This window comes from Electrophorus electricus, chromosome 3 (genome assembly GCF_013358815.1).
Source record: "Electrophorus electricus isolate fEleEle1 chromosome 3, fEleEle1.pri, whole genome shotgun sequence".
NCBI classification, from domain to species: Eukaryota; Metazoa; Chordata; class Actinopteri; order Gymnotiformes; family Gymnotidae; genus Electrophorus; species Electrophorus electricus.
The window spans coordinates 4,680,234-4,708,053 of NC_049537.1; the positions used below are offsets into that span (position 1 = coordinate 4,680,234).

Sequence of the window (27,820 nt, forward strand, 5' to 3'; positions counted from 1 at the left end):
GAGTAAGTCCTTGTTCTTAGTAGAGGACTATTCTGCCATGGCCTTTATTACAGCGGCCGCCTTGCCCAGGAAAATGCCCTCAGCAGGACCGAAACAACAGACTCCACCCACCCACCCACACAATCTTCTAGCCTCTAATTATAGGCCTAAATCAGGGTAAGGGCATGGTATGTCCATATACTCTCTCTCTCGCTCACACACACACACACACACACACACACACACACACATACACGCGCACACGCGCACACACACACACACACACACACACATACATACACACACACACACGCACGCACACACACACATGCACACACGCACACACACGCACACACGCACACACACACGGACACACACACGGACACACACACACACAAACATGCACACACAATTAAGCAAGCAGCCATTCAGTATTTACTCAACTCCCAACAGAAATGCAGAGCTTATTATAGTACAAAAGAAAAAAAAAACTTTCATTAGAAGTCCCTGTTTTTTAAATTAAGTTGGTAATCCCAAGGATTCGGTTCAGTGCATCTGTCAGGGCAAAAGATAAATAAAAGATAAATAAAATCTGATAAGTGGAAGCTTTCATTAGTATGCTTACTCTTGTACCGTCGAAAGTCAATTTACTATTAAGGCTTCTTTCATAGCAACCTATCTATGAGAATTAAGAGAGCGTTATAATTTAACATCAACATAAATTCAACACAAGATAAGCATAATTGGTCTCGCGAAAGCTGCTGGACTCCTGTATTCATTCCAGCAGCCAATAAACAACTTACCAGACCCAGGAGTGACGACGGTAAGAAAATGCGCTCACATTCAGAGAAGTGCCATGTGTCCTCTGTTCCTCGGGCAAGGTCACAGCCATTATTTCCAGCTTCCAGGGGGCACAAGGGACCTCGTGTCTCATCTGTGCCAGTGCCACACCTCTACTGTGGTCGACACGCGTCTGAAGGGCCACGGCACACTAGGGAGGTTTGGAGAGGACGACCTGTTCGCAACAGTCTCTGGTTACACCACCATGCTTGTTTCCCGTGAAGGGGTTGTATGTCATCGGCTCTTGCTCTCCTGCCTGGGAGGACAAAGCGACGCGTCCTCGGCGGGGCCGCCACGGGGACACACCACAAACCGCTCCTGCCGAGGTCACCGGGGACATCCGGAGCGGCGGTTGGGTACGGTGCAGGGCAGCGAGAGCATGAGAAAAGGAAAGAGGAACTACTTTTTTCTTTTGGACAGGATGGAATGGCTGTAGACAGTTGGTGTCACCTGGGAAAATAGTCCCACTGGGAAATAGTCAACCCTCAGCTGACCATGATAGCTGCTCTGCTTCTCTCATAACCTCGCAGAGTTTCATCTCAACCAGTGACATCCATGCAACCTGTCTGAAACGGCAAAGATAAGCCACTTGTTTATAGAGTTTGTGCCATTAGCTGTGCTCTGGTGTGCTCTTGGTCTAATCAAAATCCATTTCCTTTAAGTGGATCTTCTGGATAGAATCCTTTCGCTTCATCTTAAGCGTGAAGTTTCCCAGGGGCCACTTCCACTGAATGTTTCTTGGCTTTTTTTAAGACCAGTGTTTGGTCATGCCTGGTGTCCCTCAGTTTAAACACAGGCTGCTTCTTCATGCACTTTCACACCTGTCCTTATTTGGTCTGTTTTCATCTCTCCGTTATTCTGTCCTTTATCTCCATTCCTGTTTTTTTTTCTTCCTCTCATGGTCTCTCCGTCTCGCTCAGAAAGTGAGAAGCTGCCCTGTCTTCAAGTAGTCCACTCTGTATGCAGAACAACCTGCATCAGGCTCATTTCACTCGTGTACTTTGAACCTTTCGTTCTATTGATGAACAAACCCCTCTGTGCCTTCTTTGGTTACCCAGCATGCATCGGGAGACAGTGAGCTAGAGTCTCCGGTCAGGAAACCTTAACAAAACAATAACTCAACAATCTGAAATGTAACTGTTTATTCCATGTAAGCCTGCAGTGAATAGGCCAGCCGAACCGCCCAAACGATGCTGGGTGAAATAAAGCAAACAGTGCATCTGTGCTCCATAACTCACTCCTGATATAGATGGACATGAAGTTGTTCATCATCACAAGCCCTGTGCTGTTTACCCAAAGCCTTGGAAACTGAGAAACACCACAAACACATACAGGAATGCACGCTGTAATGCATCCAGGCTCTTTGTTTATTTGTCCCATCGAATATCCTGCATCTGTAACACTTAGGAAAAGCAGCCGAAAAAAATGGTCACACTGTGTTTCCAGACTAAAACCAGATTGACACAAGCGAGAGAAAGATGTTGAGTATCGGAACATGTACTACTGCCAGCAGCAAGATTTTTTGTTGCTGTTGTCGTTGTTGGCTGGCACAGAGGCAAAAGTATCAAGGGACTAAATGAAACAAATTTCGACGTGTGCACAGAAGGCTTCCCAGGGCGAGGTTTTCTGGGTCAGGCTACCGGTAAACATAACTCTGGCAGCTGCAGGTACAGCTGAGTCCGGACCTTGCTCTTGCTGGAAGACATGAAGGGAAGCTTGTCGTCTCACTCCACGCGCACACGCAGGCATGTGGTTCACCGAATCTGGGCCCTGGCCGGAGTCAGCCTTTGGCTGCGGAGGGCCCGGATGGTGACGCGGACGCAGCCCGTCGCAAGCAGTACCCACGAGGCCAACACCTTAACTACACGGCACTGAGGCACGACAGTCAACGAGGAAAAGAAATTCCTATCGATCGGATGATGTGTCTAGAAGAATGAGGATGGCAAGCAGAGCATCCAAGTACAATTTTTTTATGCTACAAGAAAAATATTTTGTAAAACCTGTCCCATAAAAAATTCCATTACTTGGTGACATTGATGGTGATGAGAATTTATTCATGTATGTCCCATGTGTCCTGGTCTGAGCTTTGATTTCGGAGTGAGTTGTGGCAAATCTTCTAGCTCAGCTCTACACCGAGCAAATCACACGGTCAGCTCTTGGGCACGCCGCCAATGTCACCCATCAGGGTAATAATGCTTTCATTTAGGATGCGTACACAACAGCAAGAAGCATAAACGTCTAGCTCACTAGCCGCATCCGTGGTGAAGCGAATGCTCACACACTCACACTTAATCATGCTGATCACATATTACGTATGCTGTCACACACACACACACACACACACACACACACACACACACACACACACACACACACACAAACAGACTCACAGACACCTGCCATGGTGTCCCTAGCCACCTAATCTTTTTAATGCCCTGCTTCTGTTGCCACAGCAACCAGGTTTGTGACTCTAGATTCTTATCAGAGAAGACTCTCCTGAGGACCTGCTAGGTTTGATGTATAACATGTGTGAGTACGTGTGTGTGTGTTTGTGCAGGGCAGGAAAGGCAATAAACTGCTATTGAAAGAACATATGACCTTAATATAAAGAACATTAGGAATCGCCTTAATAAGAGTTAATTATTTTAATTACAGCAAAGTAAGACTTGAGCACAAGTCAGTAACTTTGCATTAAAACAAGTCATGAAGAGATCGTGTTTGTGTGAATGTGTGTGTGAGCATGTCTCTTTCTCTAGTATGACACACACACACACACACACACACACACACACACACACACACACACACACACACACACACACACACACGCATGCATGAGTACCTGCACTGCAAAGATAGATAAAGAAAACACCACACAAAATAAAATACCTTAGGTAGGGATAACAAGTACAAACAAAACCCCAAGCCAGTTATGAAAGCTCCATGAGGTGTTGATAAGAAACATCTTCCAAAGCAAACGGTGTATCTGTGAATTTATTTTCAAAACATACATACCTAGGTGCACACAAACGTGGTCCCTCACAGGTCTGCAGTAAACAGCAAAGCACAAGACACTGTCTGACACACGCCCAGAACAAAAGGAACCTTAACATAATTGCAGGGTGGCAGATGAGTGATACATCTCTCTCTCTCTCTTCATCTCTCTTTCTCTTTCTGAACATGATCTCAGAGTTTAGAAAAATGTCCTCTGATTCCGCAACCGCTGTACGAAAGATAATTGGACACTACACAATGATATGTAGTGTTGTTACATTGCAGTGATGTTAAAGAGCAGAAGAGGTAGTAACTGGCAACTGCATATAAAAAATTCGCCTACATTATTTTAGAACCTCAAACTTAGAGAAAGCAAAAATAGAGCAATATGGCAGAATCTGTACAACAGAACCTCAGAAGCCTGCTGTGGATGGTCTACTTTCTGGTGCTCGCTAGGTATGTTTGCTAAGTGGGAATTAACCCCTTAAAAGCTCTATATGGAGTCTTCAGCAGCGAAATGATCACAGACGCGCACAGGACAGGCAAAGAAACTGAATCCAGCGACCACATCAGCAGTATCACCCTGGGAAAGCCATGCCACACAAAGTCAGCGCAGACCAACCCACTATGATACAGCACGGATTAGAATAAATTCGAATTTTAAAGTTTAGAATTCGTGACGATGTGACGATGATGATTGCGTAATTTTAATTACAAGATGACAGCAGTTAATTATGCTGATGATCTTGCAGGGATCCTGCAGCGCCAATCTAACAAATGGGGAATTAAATGTGAGGAATCTGTCCTACAGATTCACCAAGTACAAACAACTCAGCACTGCAGCCAAGGCACTCAACGGTGAGCCGGACATGGATGAATTAACACCCAAGTATTATAGACTTAAATATGCATCTATTCAGTAAATAAAGCGAGATGCAAACCATTGAGAGCATTTCATCTGGAATTTATTTGGCTCTACATGGAATGGGAAAAATAGCCTAAGATTCTGGAACCTCTTGATTCTGACAGCTGGGTGTTTAGACAAGCCACCGTGGCCCGAGCATCACCATGGCCCAAAGGGGGCGGTTAGGCCTCTGCTTACATCACTGATGACGCGGGTCTTTTATTGGAGGAGCCATGTGTGTGATGGTTCACTTTACCACCCCATTGTCACTAAGCGTGGGCAGAGGGCCACCTGGGAGACTTTGAGCCCCACTTGGATTGGGCCATGTTTCCTGGAGTCTGGCTTGCAACCTGAACCGAAGGATCACATCTCAGCCCCACAGAAACCGACCACCAGCACACAACGCAAAAAAGCAGGGGCGGTTTGACAGATCGGTCATTATGGAGGACATCAGTGAGCTATCAGTGGCACTGTGGCGACATGATGTGAAAACGCAGAGTAAGTTAGTTCCTCATTCTTTAAAAGAAATGCTGTGAATGCCTTGTTCTTTTTGACAGTTCCCAAAACCTGTAGTATACACATCTAAATGATTGCCGAGAGGATGCTGTAATATAGTTTATATTCTCTGTTATACTCTCCATTATGAAGATCAGGAAAGAAGCCAACTCTTTTCTGGCAACATTCACTGAGGTAGACAAAAAGCAAAATTACAACCTACCTGAAATTATTGAGAGAGAGAGTGAGAGAAAGAGACAGAGACAGAGACACAGTGAGTGGGAGAAAGAGATAGAGGATCAGAAACAAGTGATCTAAGTAATCATACAGAACAAAGCACATCATGCAAAATAGCACTAGTGACAAGTAGCGAATTCTGCTTTAAACCGAAGAGCAGGTCTCCTCTGAGCAAGGCCCTCCTACCCTGGCGTAGGAAATACCTCAGTCAATCCAACCTTCCGCCTTCTGCAACACTCCCCTTGCTGAAACACTCTCCTTGCTGAAACACTCCCCTTTCTAGTAAATGCAAACCCATGCTGGTGTACAGTCTGACCAGGATGGCTGGATGCTCATGGCTGCCTGCCAAATTTGAGAGTTGATATTTTGTTATTGATATTTTGATATTGATATTTGATATTTGAGTTGATATTTTAAACTTCTGGAAAGGCAATGCCCTCATGCCCCAAAATGTTTTTGTTTTTTTCATCATTCTGGAAAAAAGACATTCCCTTCATCTTCATAACTATATCCTTCAATCATCCTTCAATTATTATTTTTTTTTAGCAGGCCTTGTGCTAATACTAGCTGGGAACTGGCAGGAAAAGGTCAGGTTCAAAAAGTAAAAGTCCTGCCATGATTTTGTACCAGTTGATTTCACTAATTAATTGTAGGTGCTGGCTTGAGCTAATTAGCAAACCCAGGAGGTTGGAACAGAACTGAAGGGAGGGCTTTTACTTTCTCAGCATGACCTAGCCGCCACCACAGACACGCCAACCTGCTGGTCATCTGTGCCGGAGCTCACAGTGTTAATCACCACTCAGAAAGAAGCTTTGCAATGTTGCAAGTGCAAAGGGGCTTTTGCAGTCTTGCAAGTGCATCTGCCTTATATTAGTCAGTAGCTATTTTATCACATCACCACAAAAGAAATGAGGGCAAGCACAAGTGCCCAATCAGATTACAAATAACAAATGAAATGAACACATATAAAGGCCACAGCACCAGAAGACAAAGAAAAGCAATTCAATACAGAACTCCTATGACCCAAAATAATCAGCCTTTAAAATATAGATACATTCACAAAAAAACCCAGACATAAAGAAAAAAAGTCCAATTTTTTAAGAACATCATACTAAGTTCCATTTGCTCTACGAACAGCCTTGATTCTTTATGCATAAAATTGCATAAAAACTGCTTTCTAATAAAATATAAATGGCAATGTCTTACAAGAGGAGTACTAATTGAATGCAATATTGTATATATGCATTTTATGATTTTTGAGTTTTTGCAAGGCAGTAAGCCTGTCATTTGAATTCAGAACTGGGACCACAATGACTAGAGGCAGACTCCTGGAACAGTTTTTGGTCTTTAAAGAAAAGGAGCTCAAATTAACAAATGATCTTTGCTCTGACCTTCATTTTCAGTCACCTGAAACTCTTTCTTATCTTTGTCTCAATGTTCTGAGACGGGTTGATCTCATCATACTGTATGTCTCAGCAAGGATGCCATCAGAATAGATGGAACTTTGTACCATCTGCCTTGGGAAGCAAGCAAATGTTGCATCTGTTGATTATATCAGCTGGGGGAAGAAGATTTAGTAATTGCCCCAGAATCTGCATAGCACCTGTGTACCCAGTGCAACAGAGTAATCACAGTCACTTAGTTAGGAGCTTAACCAAACACTGTGCCAGAGAGGTCAACCAACTCCTGCAGCTCAACTCCCTCAAGTAAATCTCATATACAGTTGTATTATTATTATTACTATTATTTACATTTATATAGCACCTTTCTCAGACTCAAGGACACTTCACAGACAGATATCAGCTTTTACAATCACTCACACACCAATGAGAAGCAGCAGCCAATTTACACACAGCATACTTTCTATCAGAACCCACAGCCCCCTGGGGGACTACACCAGGTGCAAGGGATGGAGAGAAGTTGAAGACCAGGACCCAGCACCAACTATCACGGGACATACATGCACACATCTATATCTGTCGATACTTACACACAGGTCACATTCATACAGGACAATCTAGAGTATCCAGTGAACTTAACCTCCATGTTTTTGGACCCACACATACACAGGGAGAACATGGACACTGCACCCAGAGAAGGACTTGATCACAAGACCCAAGCACTGAGAGGGGCAAACATGCTAACCAGCAGGCCACTGTGCCACCGATGCAATGCCGAGATATAGGAGAGCAAAGACAGGCCAGCCAAATTGCTAATAACTCCAAAATCATTCATGTTTTCAGTGATGTTCAAGGGTTGAAAACCACATTAGAGTACTTGGGTAATAGCGCTGCCTCTCCTGGTGGAGCCTGGGGTTCAGTACTTCCTCTAGGCAAGTGCGCCACACTAACACTACACTCCGTTACGTGACGGAAACTGTAAGTTGCTCTGGATAAGAGTGTCTGCCTAATGCGTAAACGTTGGAGATTGAAATATGGATGTTGATCTATGGATACACTGAGAAGTAAAGACTCACTAGCCATTTTGAGACTATGTGGATAACACCCATGTTGTAATGATAAATTGACAATATTCAGATCATCTGCCAATAATAAGCCAAAAATCTGGTTAGTGAGTAGTTGGAATGCAACAAATTCAATACATTTACCAGCAAAGAAGAATACAGTAAAGATATTAAGGATTAATCTATCTACAGTGGAACGAGATAATTTTGGGTTGTCTTATTTTGCGTTGTCTTGGTGATTGTCAATCAGACAGGAAAAATAAGAGTTCCTAGCAAGCTTTGTGTCTGTGCTAAGCGCTTTCAGCTGTCTTCATGCAAACAGTATATGGTTTTTCTGTAGGCTCTTTTACTCTCTCTCCAGTGGGAGGACACTATCAATACATTTGGTACGTCTAGAGTTGAACCTCAGGTTGAAGATGTGTGGGTGTGGGAAGCCGTGAACGGCTCTCCAGAGTCGGCAGGAAGATGGCACCCACAACAGTCCATCCATCACACTTTGGCCAAGATCCACTATTCAAAAAACAGATCCAATAGTAGTCAGATACTGCAACATTTACAGTCTGTAAGATCGTGACCATCTAACCTCTGTGAGACCATCTAACCTCTTTGAGATGACCAGGTCTAGCACATGACTATGACAGTATGTGGGGGTTAATACACAAACTCAAGACTTTTGTAGACAGTAGTTATTCCACCTTAGCCTACCCATCAGCTCAGGCCAACTTTTCTATTCTCCTTTTACCTTTCATCTGCCTGCAGAACTGCCACTCATTGGGTTTTGTTTGCTTGTTTTCTTTTGTTTTGTTGTTACTGTTTATGCACGAAGCTGTGTAAACTCTACGGGAAAATCTCATAAAATCAGCAGTTTCTGCAATATTCAAACCAGCTTATCTGGCTCCAAATATGCCATAGTCTGAGTCACTCAGATCTGTCTGCTGTGAAAATGAACTGACATTCTTGGCCCATGTCTGCATGATTTGGTGCACTATGCTGCTACCACCTGATTGGTTGATTGCTTAATTACACAAATGAGTGGGTATATATGTGTTCCTAACAAAGGGGTGATTCAGAATTGCGATGAAAGATCATACAGGATCCTAAAACCAGCTCTGGACGCTGAGGTCTACTTGTGGCAGTCTTAATTTTTCCTGAGTCCTAGCCACAAATTTCAGTGATTCACAAAGCATCGTTTACAGTTGTTATGGCAACCAGAGCGAGGTAGTCACGACTCTAGCCATCAGAAGCTCTCTAATGACATCTGGATTTGGCACTATTTCACTTTTGAATTTGAGCGGACAGCATGAGCAGCAGCTGCAGGCTTGACTCACGGCAGTCGATTCCGCCGCCTGAAAAAGTGAAAACAGATGACGTCTCTGAAACCCACCGCCCTAACTGTCGTGAGGCAGCTGCGGCAAGACTGAAGACTGGAAACGGAGGCCGAGTGTTGGAGGCCGAGTGGGGGGGGGGGGGTAGCACTTTAATTTATGACTGACCCATTTAGAGCAGATGAAAGCTCACCAGCTGCCGCACAGCTTAAAAGTCAAGTGGCCCCCGAAGCGCCTTACGTGATAAAAAAAGGGCCGATCGTTCTGGGAGGAGATAGGAACGGCCATTAATTAAAAGCTCATCACCTCATTCCACAGGCTGTTGGGAAACAGATAGCCTCGCTATAAGTAATAGTTGGATCGGCAATAGCCGCTCTGAGCTCTTTGTGGCTTTACTGCTAGGCTAATCTACGAGACCAAAGAGATATGTTAGAATCCCATCTCATTAACCTTCTCCTGTGTAAGCACTTGTGGTTGAGTCACAGAGGTGAGGGCAGGAGGAATCTTTAGCACATCAGGCATTCAAAGAGACGAGACTATTTCACAACATAATCGTGCAAGGGTTTGACAACTTTATTTTTAACAAATTCCCTTTAGACTATCATCACCATTATCATCATCATCTTCACCTATTGCGGTTATAATTAATTCCCTTAGTTTTCAGCCTCATCATCTCTGTTTCATCTTTTCATGCACAGATAGCCAGGGAACATGCGTGATGCATGTGTTGTTTTTCTCGCTACCAAATGCTCGCCCTCTTCCCCTCTGTCTCCGTCTCTCGGTTCAGGAACATTGCGAACGCGATGGGACAGATGGCTGCACTTGGCAGGGCCGGAGCCACGTGTGCCATGGGCTAAGCAGCCGCTTTCCTCCGGGCCCCCAGGACACCAGGGCCGAGGGGCCCTGAAGCGGCATGGCCCGCATCGTGGCGGGGAGACGCCGGGTACTGCCGGCCTGCCCCGGCTCCTTTTGGGTTCGACTCGGCGCACCGTGCTGCCATCTGCCATGAGTCAGGTGGCTCAAATCACTCATTTATGGACTTTATTGACTCCTGCAGGGTTTGCCCAACTTCGATGGCTCTACGTGGGACTTCCTCAGAAGCCAGGTGCAGGGGCTGGTCCTCACACTGTAGGAATGCAGGTGCTGGTGTGTGTAAGAGGTGTTAATAGGGCTCGTCAGCAGTAATGACACTGCTGTCACAGAGTGCTTTGTCCTTGGGGCCTTTGGGTAGGTGATACTAGGAGCCTGAGATAGACAGTGCGACCGTGTGCTTCGCTTCTAAAACAAATGGGAACAACGAGGCTGTTAAGGCAACTGTTTAGGCAAAGGAAACAGATCATGGTGTGTGTGCTGGTGTGTGTGTGTGTGTGTGTGTGTGTGAGAGACTGAGACCGTGTGAATCAAAGTAATGGTCTGTGCCCATTTGACTGTTACTAGCCTCCAGTGCCACTTATATTTTATATCTACTTATATATTATATCCAGTGCCACATATATTTTGTGATCTGCAGTTGAATCCTAAGGATTCACACACACACACACACACACACACACACACACACACACACACACATACACTGCATAAATCCAGGTGGGTCCTTTATACTGCAGCACTTTGCATGGTTTGTAGTTTCTCTGGCCCATGTATTTCATGGATCATTTTACTTAATATCCAGTTGAAACAGGTATCTTAGCGAGAGAGATCTCAGCTGTGCAGTATGAGTATGAGCCTAGTGGGTCTGCAGATTAACGCTCCTGCCCTAAACCACAGCAATTGAGGAGCAGCACTCGTTCACCTGCTAGCCTTCCGCAGCATCAGAAGCTGAGGAGGCAAGGTGGTGGTGGAGAGAAGCAGGAGGCGTGCTCCTCAGGGGAGGCAGAGGAGGATGATACAGAGGGACAGAGCTCCCTGGAAGGCAAATGCATCAATCTGCTGTCCCTCTGACTCTTAGCACATACTAGCCCATCCTGTCGCCACGGTAACGAGCTATGCATGCACGTCCATGTCCGCACGCCTGCACGTGTGCTTGCGTGTGCGTGCGCGTGTACATGCTGGTGTGTGTCTATACTGGCATGTCATAGTTATGTGTCCCTGGGCACACAGTAACTGTTGACAGGCTAGACCATGCTGTGTGCAGCACTGTGGAGAAATGTCCGGCTTCTCTCACCAGTCAAAATACTGCCGCCAGCCAGAACGTCTAGAACTGACCCAAATAAACAATTCACCAGCCTGACTCTCACTCCAGATCTACAGCATCACACCACAAATATTACAGCTAGTCATTCAAACCAACAACACCATATTTTAATTATGCCAGTGCCCTTAATGCAAAATTAGAATTTAACATGACAATACGACAATAAAAAGGTGAATAGTTTTTGGCAGTTTTGGTGCTTTTGCCTTTTTTTTCTGGGGCAAATAAAGCCATGTCTTTATACCCATTCTGGAACAGATTATCAGCTGTTTTTGCTCATTTACTGAGAAAAATCTGCTGTAAATGTAAGAAGAGGAAGTAGAAAATTGCACAGCTGCTTTGCTGTTTTGGGGTTAGGCGTGGGTACTTGGCCAATGAAACCGGTGCTACGGTGTAGCTTTATTAGGCTGGTTAGTCATGCTGCATAGCTCTGCATGTGTGTGTGTGTGTGTGTGTGTGTGTGTGTGTGTGTGTGTGTGTGTGTTTCTTTGTATAGTCTCTGTATAGTCCCCTAGTCAAGATAGACTCAATCAATCAAACCACATAGGGCAGAGCAAGTACTAGAAACCTGCATCGGTACTATGGCGTTATGTTGTACACTGTGTTTGTGCATCCCAGTCCTCCATCCTATTTCCCCTCACTCAACTCTTTTCTTTTTGCTCTCTTTCACCCTGCAGAGTTGGCTCTCTTGTACCAGAAGAGCTGAAGTATAGCTAAGTCTGAATGCTGCTCAGGTGGTATGACACTTATAGCATGACAGGCCAAATAAACCACACCTGGGCATAAAAGCATGGCACAGGCTGCCCCTCGCTGCTCTTCAGTTAATGTATGTGCACTCATGCGCACGCACACACACACACAATAGGGCTTTAGCGAATGTAGTACTAGCCATCCACGTCCTCTGTTATCATGGTGACACGCCCCGTACTATTCTGCTCGCAAACATATGCGTGTTTGGTTGTGCATCTGTGAGTCTGTGTTTGTGCGTGTGTGTGCGTGTGTGTGTGCGCGCGTGTGCGAAAATGTCCTCTGTAAGTTGAGCTGCATCTCTGCATTCACTATCAGATGCTTCCTCTTGTGTGCATCAGATGCTTCCTGATCAGGGGTGTGTGTGTGTGTGTGTGTGTGTGTGTGTGTGTGTGTGTGTGTGTGTGTGTGTATATGTGTGTGTGATGTGAGAGCAGAATATTGCATTAGGCAGACACTTCACTGCAGGTCTCATGACTCTGCTAAAGTAAGACTATTGTTATCTCATTATGCCAAGACTTCTGTTTGCTTGTCACATTTATGCTGCCCTATTCTCTTACTCTTTATTCAAAGACCCTTCATCCTTAAAGGAGATGACTGAAGACACTCCCATATTTTCCTTATGACACTTATCAGTCATATAAAGACTTTAGGTAGTCTACAGTGGACAGTAAAGGACAGTAAAAATATATTGCAAATATATTTTATGTGCTTCAGTAGGCTCACTCATAGAGTGAGTTTAGAGGTCGGCTATCTGAATGTGTAAAATGATTACAGTTAAAGCCTCTTCCAGTAGGCCTGGGTGTTCTAATTTTTCATGATACTTTCAGAACATAAAATCCACTTCAAATGATGACTCATTTATAAAGTAGTTCTGCAGGAGATTTAAAATAAGCAGCCATTGAAGAAGCATGTGGGGAAATGCTCCCCAGGCAGCAAACCACCCTGATCCATGAGCTTCGGACATGTCTGCCCCTCTACAGACTCCAGAGCAGGAAGCCTTCCGCCCGATTCCGCTAATCAAACCCCTAATATGCACCTCTACTAACACAGGATTAATTCATATCTGAAACACAGACATTAACTTTTTTCATTCTACACACAAGCTGTTTTGTGTGTGTGTGTGTGTGTGTGTGTATGTGTGTGTGTGTGTGTGTGTGTGTGTGTGTGTGTGTGTGTGTGTGTGTGTGTGTGTGAGTGTGTGCGTGTGTGTGCGTGCACCTTTTCAAGGTGTCATAAGTTGTGGGGCTTTAAATTAAAGCCCACATGAACCAAGAAACCACAGATATCACTGCTTCCTCTGTATGTCATTAGGACAGTACCAATCAGTTGTCTGTTATCTTCTCTCTTTCAGGTTCATTCTCTCTCTTTTTCTCTATGCCTGTCTCTCTTTGTTTTTCTCTTAGCCTCTCTCTCTCTCTCTCTCTCTCTCTCTCTCTCTGTCCTAGTGTTCACCTCTGTGAAGGACGCTTATATCTACTCAGGTAAATGAGAAGCAGAATACATCACCTGTATAACACTGGTTTCCTGGGTAAGCCCAATTATAAGCACAGCCATTTGAATAACCCCTTTCTCACCATTTCCTCCCGGTCTTCCGCTCTCCCAACGCTTTCTCCCTCTTTTCTCTGACATTCTCCCTCTCTCCCAACTCTTTCTCCCTCTTTTCTCTGACGTTATTCCCCTCTCTCACCCTTTCTCCCTCTTTTCTCTGACATTCTCCCTCTCTCCCATCTCTTTCTCCCTCTTTTCTCTGACGTTCTCCCTCTCTCCCATCTCTTTCTCCCCCTCTCTGGTGAGCCATGCAGCCCACAGGAAGAGCACGTCTTAGTTTGGAATCCGAATGATAACAGCACAGTGTTCTCAAGTTTCACAAGGTACAGTCCATGCAAATCAGAATTCCCCAAGAACTCCGTGTGTGTGTGTGTGTGTGTGTGTGTGTGTGTGTGTGTGTGAGAGAGAGTGTGTGTGTGCATGCGTGCATGTGTGTGTGTGGAGGGGGGGCGACAAATGGAGAGAAACCATATAATGACGATTAAAATACTACATAGTTCAGAAAGTACGTTGATTAAAAGGTCATTAAGCACGCACACAAACATACTCTAAATCTGAATCAATATTCAATGCGGTTAACGATTTGCATCAATAAAATACGGCATGTTTGATTTCACACCAGAGAAGTGAGGAAAAGAAAAACAGGACACATGAAATCTCTTGAGGTGCCAACTGGTGCCAAGTCTGAATGAATTATTATTGTTGTGCTTTGTTCTCTCCGTATGGCCTCTGAATGCTTTAATAATGAAGGAAGCCCCAGTGCCTTTCTATCAAAATCACAAAATACAGGGTCTTTGTTTACTTTTGTAACGTGGGAATAAATGGTGGTTAGGTGGTGCATGAATGAATGAATGCACAAGTGTATGTGCATGGATTTGTGTTTGTGTATGTGTGTGTGTTTTACACAGGTGCTGATGGGATCAGCCCTGTAATGAGAGGAACAGCTATTTATCTTGTTCAAGTATCACTGTCGCAGAGGGTCATTTGAGCCTCATTTGCTGTAAAAGGAACGCTCAATTCCAAATGAACATTGACTGACTGTCCGACTGCTGTAAGTCCTTCAGAACATAGCATTTCATCAGCACGATAAGAGTAGCGCATTGTGTGGTAAACGGAGCTCCAATGTCAGATCTGTGAATATGTCCACATAAGACAATGTCATTGTTTAAAATACGCAAAAACTGAATTGTGATAACCAGCAATGAACATAAATCCACAGAAATAAATAAGACAGAACGCCCTGTGTTACCTTGAACTTGGCTACCATTGTTATCTTTATGGTTACCACATCGGAGCCATTAGCAGCTGTGGAGTTCTATAAAAACAACGCCGCATTCCCTCACACTCACTCTAGCAGGCCACTGAAGAGTGTCAAAACACAATCTCTGAAGCCACCCTGAGTCAACCTGGGTCTGTCACATGCACACCTCTGACATATCTGTGTGTGTTGCTGTAAATGACATGTGGAACACATTAAGCTGCCTGGCCTTATCAGCCAATGGCAGATGCTCTGCTAGGTGCTACATCTGCAAGCTGTCAAGCACAGCTAATGTGAGCTCTTTGGGCTAATCAGACATTCCAGTAAACACACCTCAGCAGGAGGCCTGACTCAACCATATTCTGTCCACAATGTTCATTTAACAAAATTAACAATGCAGCCCTTTGAACTTATCTATCTATCTATCACTGGGGAGTGTCTGGCGACCTCTGTGGAGCACACTGCAGAAGGGCACTAGTAACGGTGCTCCACTCCAGAAGGCCACTAGTAACGGTGCGCCACTGCAGAAGGGCACTAGTAACGGTGCGCCACTGCAGAAGGGCACTAGTAACAGTGCTCCACTGCAGAAGGGCACTAGTAACGGTGCGCCACTGCAGACGGGCACTAGTAACGGTGCTCCACTGCAGAAGGGCACTAGTAACGGTGCTCCACTGCAGAAGGGCACTAGTAACGGTGCGCCACTGCAGACGGGCACTAGTAACGGTGCGCCACTGCAGACGGGCACTAGTAACGGTGCTCCACTGCAGAAGGGCACTAGTAACGGTGTGGCACTGCAGAAGCGCACTAGTAACGGTGCGCCACTGCAGACGGGCACTAGTAACAGTGCTCCACTGCAGAAGGGCACTAGTAACAGTGCTCCACTGCAGAAGGGCACTAATAACGGTGCTGGTGCTCCACTCATAATGCACTGTATGGATCTCCTTAACTGAGTGCTCTTGCACAAGCACATTGAGAGTGAGAGTGAGGCAGTACAACTATGACAACACTGAAAATATAAAAACAACAACAACAAAAAACGTAAATAAATCTCTTGGCAGCTCCACTGGCAATATGGGGAGGGTGACAGCCACCAAGATACATCGACTGACTCAAACTGGCATTCAGCTCGTAGTCAGTGATTCAATGCCCAGCTGCATTGGTCCACACACATTCAGGAATACATGCATGTATACTTCAACACAACACAAACCCAGTACTCCTTGAAACGCACACACTTACCCCCCAAACACACACAGACACACACACCCCTTTGCAAGCAGGGATCAAGGTGCTTTGCATGATGCAGAGAAAGAAAGGGATAGTGGAAAAACAAACAAACAAATATTTAAATGATGATAAACTAAATACAGCAAATCACACTCAGCACACAACAGCTAGGAAGAGCTGAGATAATCTGATCTAAAGGCAGATAAAAAGGAACGAGATAAGATGTATGTTTAGCAAAGTGAGAGATAAGAGTCATGTGAAAAACAAAGTACACCCTCATTGAATTCTGTGCCTTTACAGAAAGAAATGTGGTCCTTAGCAGGTCTTAAAATTAGGTACATACAACCTTAGATGAACAACAACACATGACAAATAACATAGTGTCATTATCTATTTAACAAAAACTAGGCCAAAATGCAGAAGCAGTGTAGTGAAAAACGAAGTACACTTTTACTGCTTCCATGGGAATTAGTAGGGTAGGTAACAGCAGGTGCTGGTTAGCAAATGCCCTTGATTAATTAGTCATCAGCAAGTGTATGTGTTTGACTGAAATGTTTTGGCAATTTGCTGGTCTGGAGCAACAAGGATGAAAGACATCAGCAATGATCCTGGAGAAGCTATTCTTGCTACCCATCAATCTAGGAAGGGTTATATAGCCCATTTCCAAACAATTTGAATCCCATCATTCTACAGTGGGAAAGATTATTCACAGTGGAGATAAACGTTCAAGACATGCTAATCTTCCCAGGAGTGGACATCCCAGCAAATTCACTCCAAGGTCAGACCATGCAGGGCTCAGAGAAAATTGCAAAAATCCAAGAGCTACATCTCCAACTCCACAGGCCTCAGCAATGTTAAAATGTTCAAATTCACAACAGGATAATTAGAAAAAGACTCAATAAGTATGGCTTGTTTGGAAGTTTAGCCAAGAGAAAGCCTCTTCTTTCTAGAAAGAACATGGCAGCACATCTTAGGTTAGCAAAGTTGCATCTGAAAGAACTACAAGAACCACAAGACTGGAACAACATCCTTCGGACAGAGAGACCAAAGCAGAGAGACCAATTCACAGTTGCCACATTGGCGACAACCAAACACAGTATATCTGCACAAACACCTCTTACCAACTGTCAAGCACAGTGGTGGAGGGGTGGTTTGGGCTTGTGTTGCAGCCACAGGACCCGGGCAGCTTTCAGTCATTGAGTCGACCCTGAATTCCTCTGTATATCAGAGTATTCCAGAGTCAAATGTGAGGCCATCTATCCAACAGCTAATGTTTGACCAAAACTAGAAGAGTGGCCCAAAATTCCTCCAGAATGATGTGAAAGACTGAAAGTCATACAGAAAACTTTTTTTTTTTTTTAAGCTTGCTGCTAAAGGCGGTTCTGGATTATTTTATTGTTTGTCGTGACCCAAACACTACTCTGGCAGCATGCTCTGGGCCTTCTACATCCAGCTGCCTCTATAGCATGGTAAGCACAGTCCCATGAGCCACTGAGTCATCTTTCAATGTTTCACTGAAAATGCAGGAGGAGAATAATTTCAAAAGCCAAGTCCAGATAAAGGAGCCGTCTTCGGCCCCTTTTCCTTTTGCTCAAGCGTCTGGCGGTAGAGACGGCTTAATAGCACAGAGTGCGGAAGCTGCAGGAAGTGGAGATGGACTACGGACCCTCAGCACTGACAGATTGCCAAGCTGTGCTGTGGTTATCACATCATAAAACCTGAAGCTGTGTTAGGAAGAACCTGGACCAAAGGATAAGGTAAAAATGATTAGCTGTAGAAGGATATCATGATAATAGATACAGTTCACAGCTATATTGTTCTAGTTGTTGAGATATACAAGTTGTGTGTTTGTCTATAGCCTCTTTACCACTTTTGAGCTGAAAGGTTCTGAATGCAGACAGAAACTGTTCCAGTCACATTCCCACATAACCACGGTTCGTCACGGAATGCATACAAACCTCAATTATGGCAGTTTTCTCAGCATGCTTATCTAACCCTAACCCTAATCTAAGTCTTAACCCTAACCCTAATCTAAGTCTTAACCCTAAACCTAATATAAGTCTTAACGCTAACCCTAATCTAAGTCTTAACCCTAACCCTAATCTAAGTCTTAACCCTAACCCTAATCTAAGTCTTAACCCTAAGCCTAATATAAGTCTTAACCCTAACCCTAATCTAAGTCTTAACCCTAACCCTAATATAAGTCTTAACCCTAACCCTAATCTAAGTCTTAACCCTAACCCTAATCTAAGTCTTAACCCTAAACCTAATCTAAGTCTTAACCCTAACCCTAATCTAAGTCTTAACCCTAACCCTAATCTAAGTCTTAACCCTAACCCTAATCTAAGTCTTAACCCTAAGCCTAACTGTGCTCGAGGCTGCAGAATGATTGGGATGGGGTGGCATGGCTTAATGTCAGTATTCACTGATTGGTTCTACACCAATGGAAGTAAGCCTCTTGCTTTCTTCTCTTTTGTCATCAATGTTCAACATTTGAATGTCCTGTGATATTGTGCACACATAAAAAGAACCAACAAAAATAGTCCAAATTATCCTTCTCATCAGACACACACAGAGACCAGAACTGCTTAGTTGACATAATTCTAACAAGACCCCATCGCCACCACAGATACTTCCTGTTGTCAGTTAGTCCCTCTTAGCATCCGTGTTTTCCCTGTCTTGTGTATTTTAGTTCCATGCCATAGTTTCGTTTTTTCTGCCCCTTGCTTGATTTTCCACACCTGTCCCTCCTTTAGTTAATGTATTTAAATCCTGCCTTGTGCCCTTGGGCATTGGCTGTTCATTGTGTTAAACGTCATTGCATTTACATCCATTGCGTTTATGTGTTTATTTGAATGCGTGTGTTAGGTTCATTGTGTTTGGTTGTATTGAATATTTGAATGTTAGTTTGTACTTCGTGTATCCTAGCCTTCGTGTTTTCTTAGCCCTGAGTATTCCCTAGTCTTTTGTTATAGCCTGCCTTCCCATTTGCCTTTGTGTGTTTTGTTTGTTTGTAATGTATCCCATACTCTCCGTGTTGGCTCCATGACCCTGGACTGCTACAACGACTCTGATTTTGGATTTGCCCATGTTAAATCTCGCTCTTCTCCACACATGTCTGCCTCCTTACCGCTCACCGTTAAACCTGTTCCTCTTGACATGGCGCTGTTTGGATGTGGAAAGGAAGCTCAAGGTTATGTTAGCATGAGCTTTATCACCACCTTTTTTTTAAGACAGCTGAGAGCTAGGATGTCATAGATCAAAAGGCCCTCATTACAACTAATTACTTTTCAATAAGCAGTTTCAGTGTAACTACTTTTTCCCCATTTGAAACTGTGCTGTAGTCAGAGTACTTACTGTGGGAGGAAGCTGCCGAGGTCCCATGGTTAATATTTTTGATGTTGATCCCCCAGTGCTGGTTACTGGGTTACTGGAATGCTCATCTGAGCACATGGGTAAAAAGCGGCGGTCCCAAAGCCAAGTTCCACAGATTACCCCCCCCCCCCCCCGGTCCTGTCCCTGCGCACTCTGCTTACTGCAGGGTCTGGAGGACTTCTCCACCACGCTCTGTTCTCCATCATCTGCTCTGATTAGCGTTTGTGTTCTCTGCTCATTAGGCACTCCAGCAGCACTACTTTCCTGTCAATTCCCGGCAACGTTGTCTCGATATCATTATCACAGCCGTCAGCTCTGTGATGCACCCGTCAGGGAACAAGCCAAAATCTGTCGACTGTACAAATCACTTCAGGCTTGCCGACAGATATATTCAACTCTGGCACTCGGAGCAAATGCCTGCTGATGACAGGAAACCAGGAAGCAACGGTGGGACATATCACCGCACCTCTCCTGTGTTCAGGTCTCTGTAGAACACACTGGAAGTGTGAATGTCGAAAGGGGAATATTTTGCATTATTAGAATTGCTATCTTGCAGAAATGCTGTATTAAGTAGGCTGGAAAAAATGTCAGCATGTATTTAATGCCAGGCCACCAGTCTACGCGTTTGTAGCAGTCGCTGAGCAAGATCTATTTTTGTCCAGACATTTTTAACTCCAAAGAGCTCAGTCAGGTCATGCTGAGAAGAGCACCTCCGCAGGACCTGCCTTCTGAAATGAGGCACTCCCGCAGAAGGAGCACAAGGTCTGTAACCGCCAGAACACTGGGAGAAACACACATGTAGCCCGTGGGGGAAATAAAAGGAGCAAAGTGAGATTTACCTCCTCCTCTTCCCACACATACCTGCTCCCCTTCCACGGCTGAAACAAAACACTGAATCTATTCTTTGGCCTAAATCGGGCTTCTGTGTCCAACAACAGCATGAGAGCGAGCACATGAATTACCCGATAGCGGCGGCTTCTGCAAATGCCCCTATAATCATCAGCCCACAGCTGAGCATGTCAACCCTGCCAGACGGTTACCTGTATGTCAGATACTTCAGTGCAGAAGATGAACGGCTCCACCACTTGCCGCCATACTCCTAAGCCCAGGAGTGTCCAGGAGTGTCCAGGAGTGTCCAGGAGTGAGGAACACAAGGCAGATGAGGTCACTGAGATACTTTTACAAACTGGGCCACATGTCCACCACTGCTACAAAAAAACACAATAACATTCCAAGAGTGCACAAAGGACGAATAGCTCAGTGGCATGTGTGCCATTAAACACATCATCAGAGTCTTGTCACTCTAGAAACACACTGCACAGTGCAACCCATCTCTGCTCTAGAAACACACTGCACAGTGCAACCCATCTCTGCTCTAGAAACACACTGCAACAGTGCAACCCATCTCTGCTCCAGAAACACACTGCACAGTGCAACCCATCTTCGCTCTAGAAACACACTGCACAGTGCAACCCATCTCTGCTCCAGAAACACACTGCACAGTGCAACCCATCTTCGCTCTAGAAACACACTGCACAGTGCAACCCATCTCTGCTCCAGAAACACACTGCACAGTGCAACCCATCTCTGCTCCAGAAACACACTGCACAGTGCAACCCATCTCTGCTCCAGAAACACACTGCACAGTGCAACCCATCTCTGCTCCAGAAACACACTGCACAGTGCAACCCATCTTCGCTCTAGAAACACACTGCACAGTGCAACCTGTCTCTGTCTTCTCATTCACATTTTCACAGCTGAAATCCTGTCAGGTCTATCGTGTCTGCAGTCAGGTGATAGGAGCAGGTGAAAAGGGATAGCAGTTTCTCAATTTGCTGCAGGTGGGCTAATTATTTTCTGACATTTTTCAAATATTTGTCGAGGAACACCATGTGTGTTCACTTGGAGGGACAGAAAGAGGTTTCCACCAATGTCAGGGCAGATATTGGTTGTCATGCCGACACTTGGAATTAGACTTCATGGTTTGAGAACACACGATATGATATTCACAGAGAAGAGCTCTAGAATGTACATCTTGAAGTCTAGGCCTAACTCAGTTAATGCAAAGCAATTCGCTGTGGATAAAGCAACCTGTCGACATATACACCCAAAACACCAAAGATGAACTAACACCCACAGTATTGAAATAACTGGGTGTTAATCAACACTGGAGTTTTTCCTGTGCAGTTTCATGTGTAGTGAGTTCATAACATGTCAACACATTTACTCAAACCTCATGCTGAATCAAATGGACAGATCTGCATAATGTACTACTCAACTATTTGTAAAGTTACAAACTTGTTTGTGGTATTACAGTATCACACACACCACACACACACAACACACACACACACACACACACACACACACACACACACAAACAAAGAGGAGACCATTTTTATGCCCATGTCCTGATTTGTCTTTGCACTTCATGGACCACGACAATAATACTGTACACCAACTGCAGCTCTGACCAAAGGACAGATTGTGAACAACTGAAACAAAGAAACAGTAATTCATTACTGAAGAATGACAGCACCTACAAACAGTTGTTTGTTTTTAAAGCTTTGGCATCCCATCCTGTTCAAAATAGCCTGCAATGAGTGTTTGCAGCATGCAGGGTGTGAACTGTTTTGCCCCGTCAGCACAGGCCTTTCTGTGGGAACGTTAGTCCCTATGACAGAAGTAAACACTTCATGTTTTGGGAGTGTTGGATGGAGGGAGAAAGAACGAAACAATGAAAAAAGAAAAGAACAAAGGAAGGAAATAGAGGGAAAGATACATCTGAAAAACTCAAAGCTATTTTTTTGAGGCTAGAAAAACAGTTCTGCCCAAGTGTGTGTGTGTGTGCATGCGTGTGTGTGTGTGTGGGTGTGTGGTGTGTGCATGCGTGTGTGTGTGGTGTGTGTATCTCCTTCCCCTTCACCCAGTCCCTGAACATCCAGTTTCTGGTGTCTCGTTGAGCTGCACAAAGTAGAATTCGGCCAGGCAGAGCAGTGAGGAAGAGGAGTATCCGGACACTGGATGAAGACTAGCACCACACATTGCTCTCCCAGCAACACATCAGGGGCCCGAGCGGCAAACCATTCACAGCTCAACTGCCAAGAGATGCTGCCAGCCAATGGGATCACCTGCTGGATCCCACTGCAGTGCCTGCCGCTAAAATGACCCAGTCAGACCTTAGCCTGCCGCAGTGCTGCAGTGGACAGCCCGCCACAGTGGGCTGTGGAAAGACCTGTTACTAAAGCCCCCTGAACACTTCCACAGCACTCCTTGCGTGCCTGTCCGTGTTAATGTTGCATAACTCTTCTGGCTCCTGCAGAAGAGAGAAGACGCTGGCTCTAAACGTTTTGCCCCGAAGGAGGCCACAACAGAAGAAGGCCTCGTATGTGGACGTGCAAAAGATTAGTACGAGGGCCGTGGGTGCTTTCTTTTTTTATCTTCCTACTCAGCCCGGGCAAAAATGGTATTGTTATTTATTCACATCTACATGGACTGCTGGGTCAGAGCTTTATGGGCACCTTGACATAAGACTGCGCACAAAGAACTAGAAAGAAAATGAGGGGCAGTGGCTATGTGCACTAGATTTATTCATGGCAAAATTTCCTTGGCAAGCCCTCCGATCTTTTTCAAAAAGTAACTTGGGGAAAGACATATGAATGCTACGCACCATGAACGCAATACGATCTGCCTTACCTCATCCAACCAAAACCATGGACTGGATGGAGGAGACATAGAGGGCAGTAGAGCATAGGGGGCAGGAATGGGCAGCAGAGGGCAGGTAGAGGCAGGAGGGGGCAGGAGAGGGAAGGAAGAGGTGGGAGGGAATGGGAGAGAGCAGAGGAGAGAAGCCAAGAGAGCAGGAGAGGGCAGGAAAGGTAGCAGGAGAGGGCAGGAGAGGGTGGGAAAATGTGCGTTCTTTAACTGGAGATCTGTCACTGTTTGTTTCTCACTCTCCATGTTCTGCGCTAGGTGACTCTCTACAGAAAGCTTCCCCCTACTCTCAGAGTGTTACCCTAACAGAACATGGCACACCGGGTCAAGATCCCAAAGTCTACCAGCAGACCACGGCATGTCCATACCTTCTGTATTATACACAATATCCATCTTTAAACAGTCCAGACTTTAATGCTTAAAATACAACTTGGGTTTCAAGTGAAAATAAGATTATACCAAGGGTACCGATCCTAAAACCTCTCTGACAGTTCAGTAGTGCTGTTTCGTTTCTTGAACAGACAGTGGAGGATTTGACCTTTGCCTTACAAATGCGAGAGCCCGCTTCACATCTGCGCTCCGGCCTCTACTGCAGACACTGCGCAGTTCTTTAATCATTAACGTTATTGTTGTATTTTAGCATGGTTCACACTGTAATGAATCTTATAAAGGTCAAAGGGTATTTCACCTCAGGCAATGGGCTGTTTTCCTGTGAAGCAGCCTTTCTGACCTCTTGTTGGTATCATTAAGCAACACTGCGCGAGTCCCCCACGCCCTTTGGCTGCCCGCCCTGCATCTAATGATGGCCGAGTGCAGGTGTTTGCGCACGATGGCCCGGTGCGTGGGAGCTTGCAGTACACCTGACCACATGACCAGGAACAGGCCCCCGTCTGGCCCAGCCAACTCCCGAACAGGCCAGGAAGCTTCTGGGGGTGTCACACACGCGCGTCGTGCGGACATGCGGACACCCTCTCCCCCACACGGCTGTTCTGGGTGAAAACTTCCACGACCGGCGTGATGCCGGGGGGGGAGCACACACAGAGATAGCTGCAACGAGCCCGCCCCGGCTCCTTTCCCCAAGCCCGACCCCCACCCTGCTGCTCATTCTCACACACACACACACACACACACACACACACACACTCACACTCATATACACACACACATGCACGCGCGCACACACACATACATGCCACACACACACACACACACGCACGCGCATTACACACGCACACTCACGCACACTCACGCTCACACACACGCGCACACGCACAACACACACAACGTGCACACGCCATGTACACACACACGCATGCGCACACACACACACACGCGCACACACATAAATACATTTGCAAAGGCATAGTAGCTTGAATAACTATTTCACACAAGAAACTCACTATTTGTTTGACTACAAAATGGAACCATGTCAGCTAAAATTGCTTAGCAATACCACTGTGCCTTATATCTGGTCCAATACAGCAGTAGCTGTCTAGATGGAGCATGTTCCATTTACTAACGCTTCAAAATAGCCCTCAGTGTCAAATGACCTTAGCCTACTCACACACCACAAACTATGATGTTATCCTCTACAGAGACAGGACAAGGGGATGTGAAAAAACCAGGAGCATCAGAGCACGCAGGTCTGTAACCTTCCCACCTGGCATATTCCAAGTCCAGGTCGCGTTTAGGTCATTTATTGTGTTTTTGTGATAGCTGCCAAAAATATAGTCTTACATCCAGAATTTAGGGCAAAATGAATGCATGATGTGGCACATAAGGAATAGTTACAAGGTCACCAAATGGAAACAATACAAAGACAGGATATGACAAAACAAACCACGGGTCCAAAGTACTGTGAGAAGGCAGTAGCTGGCAGCGTCTGTTCTGGAATACGTGTGACCCAGGAACGGTGATTATGCAGAACTGGGAAGAAAGGACATATTAAGAGAGAAACCGTGGAAAAGTCACATGAAGAAGTGCTCGTTCCCACGGTGACCTTAGGCGAAGTGTGCTGTAGCTGCAGAAGGGGTTGCAGAAGCAACGCAAGAGGTTAAGCTTGTGCGCCCGTCACGCGGCCGCCATAAGCACGTCATCACGGCTGACACGGGCATGTCGTCATGGCTACCACAGGCATATCGTCAAGGCTACCAGAGACATGTTGGCACGCCTCTGTTTTCACCTCTCCTGCTCTCCACATAGCGCTGTTTTGGTTTGTCTGATCCACTCCATCAAAGGCTTTCTCACACACACACACACACGTGTGCATGGCAAGGGAAAGTCCGCGAGTGAACGCGCTGCGCAGCGTTTCGGTCTGGCGATCACCCATCTGGCCGTTCCACTAACAGCTCAAACCAGTTTGAACAATTTAAAGATGTCAAAGTGCCAGCACGTGCACATCCAAAGCGCAGCCTGGCACACACTGCGCGCAGTTACACTGTGGCGAAGACCGCAAACGTCTTCAGCAGCCTCTGGCAGATTGCCACAGTACACACGCAAGGTTGAGCGTGGAAGGGACTGGCTTGACAGCAGACTGGCAGCGCTGCTTGGGTTTTCACACAACGCGTCCTCCCTGAGCTGTGCAGCTATCCCCATTCTCACGCACGTTCTCCTCAGTCAGGGAGAACTTCATTCACACCAACGGCACGGATCCTGAAAAGCCCTCTCAGACAGTTCTCACCGTTAAGCAAACAGCGTTGGAACAGAAAGAAAGTTATTTGTTTAATGGGTTCAGAATATATTACATTTATGTACTGTTACATTTGAAAGTTCACCCAGTCACGTTACACATCTATAAATCCCTAACCCAGAATGAAATCATTTCTAAACTGTAAAGCTCCTCTTATCTCCTCTCATCTCCTCTTCTCTCCTCTCCTCTCCTCTCCTCTCCACTCACCAGGTGTGTGCGACGGTGAACCGTCGTCGGTGGCGGCTGCCCTTGTTCACCATGAGTTTGCGAAACAGGCGTGGCGAGCTACGCGGGGACATCTTGGGGGACGAGATGTGCTTGCCTCCCGCGCTCAGCCGCGGTGGCTCCAGCTCCAGGTGCATGTGCTCCTTAAATGTGCGGATGCAGGGGTCGAGCTCCGGGGCGCTCAGCTCTCCGGACGACATGCTGCCTGGGGCTAGCGCAGCTGGACGGCGGGTGCAGCAGCCTGGGTCTCGTCCAGCGTGGGTCACGCTCTTCAGGAGTCCCCCCTTGCTCCAGGCGGAGGTCGTGCCATGCAGGCGAGCAAGCAGGTCAACAGGCACGGGAGCTGTTCCGCGAGCCCTTCACCCTCCCTCTCTCTCTTCTGCCACAGCGTGAGGATTTGGCACTTTCTGTCGCGTCTTCCCTCGCACTCTGTCCCTCTGGACACTGTAGCAATCCTCTGCTCATGTGCAGAGTTCTACCGACACACTAAAAGAAGCCTTCGTCAGAGTGCAGTCACACCTCCTTCCTGTGAAAAGGAGGAAAAAAAAACACACTTGTGCTTCTCTCTGCAGTTCTCTCTGTAACTACTCTGTTTCTCCCTTCTGCTCTATCTGACTCCCTCTAGCCCAAGTCTGCCCATCAGTGTCTACCCTTTCTCTCTCTCTCTCTCTCTCTCTCTCTCTCTCTCTCTCTCTCTCTCTCTCTCTCTCTCTCTCACTTCCTAGCCTATTTCAGTCTCTCTCTGTGGCTCTCAGTCTCTCCCACTCTGTCTCCCTTTCCTGTCTCCCTTGACTCTGTCTCTCTCTTTGTCTCTCTCTACTCTCAATCTCTGTCTCTGCCCTGTTTGTGTTTCTGTTTTCAACACCGTTGGCTCCCATTAGCCTCTGCTATGTCCACTCATGCTGGCTTTTTTCTTTAGCCCCACTCTCTCGTTTATTGCTCTCTGTCTCTCCTTCTTCTCCCTCTCTCCCTCCCAATGTGCACCAAAAGTATACACAAGCCACTCACTTTCTCCATTTAGCTCCCAGAGCCTCCAAAAGAAATAATGCCGGAGGGGGTTGAGCGCAAAGCTTTGCCCCCATCTGCAGCCCTCCCGATCGGGCACGCCCTCAGTCGCTGCCTCCTTAGGTCAACCTCCGTGAAGACACACAGAGATAAGACACCTAACTCTCACGCCTCAGGCAGTGTCTTCGTTTAGAATAAGCGGAATAGCTGGAGAGATGAAAAAGAGGAAAAAAAGACACGCGCATGGTGACGATGAATGCTCCGCCTCCGGCAGCATCCGATTGGTCGCCTGTGGTTGAGCGGGTGGGTGTCTCGGTGCAGAAAGGAGGGAATGTGGCTGAATTCTGATGATGTTTTTTGGCCTTTCACAGATCAGCGCTCGTCAAGATGGCAACAAGAGAAGAAAAAAAAAGCTACACACACACCCAGCATTAGCTGTGAGGGGAGCACGACGAATGCCCAGCACACACACGGCACTGCCTGACGCCTGCTGACTTGTGGCTTTGGGTTTTGAATGGACTGAGCTGGTTTTGTAATTATGAATTAGAGAAAGCCAAAGCACTGACTGGGGGAAATAACACTCCAGTGACATTTACG

At 45.9% G+C, this 27,820-nt stretch overlaps 1 protein-coding gene across 2 annotated transcripts in view; it reads right to left on the bottom strand.

The window, feature by feature from the left end:
- pde4ba (phosphodiesterase 4B, cAMP-specific a) overlaps positions 1–27,820 on the bottom strand; it is an 87,522-nt gene that overhangs the window by 44,357 nt on the left and 15,345 nt on the right. The window contains exons 1-2 of one of the 2 annotated variants that reach the window (XM_027027067.2): positions 27,227–27,432; positions 26,201–26,744 (exon numbers count right to left, since the gene is read on the bottom strand). The exons of the other annotated variant lie outside the window; for it this stretch is intronic. Of the exons in view, the coding sequence (XP_026882868.1) occupies positions 26,201–26,418 (218 nt within the window). The 5' untranslated portion in view covers positions 26,419–26,744; positions 27,227–27,432. Of the gene's footprint in view, positions 1–26,200; positions 26,745–27,226; positions 27,433–27,820 lie in introns of those variants that run through there. 2 annotated transcript variants of the gene reach the window in all.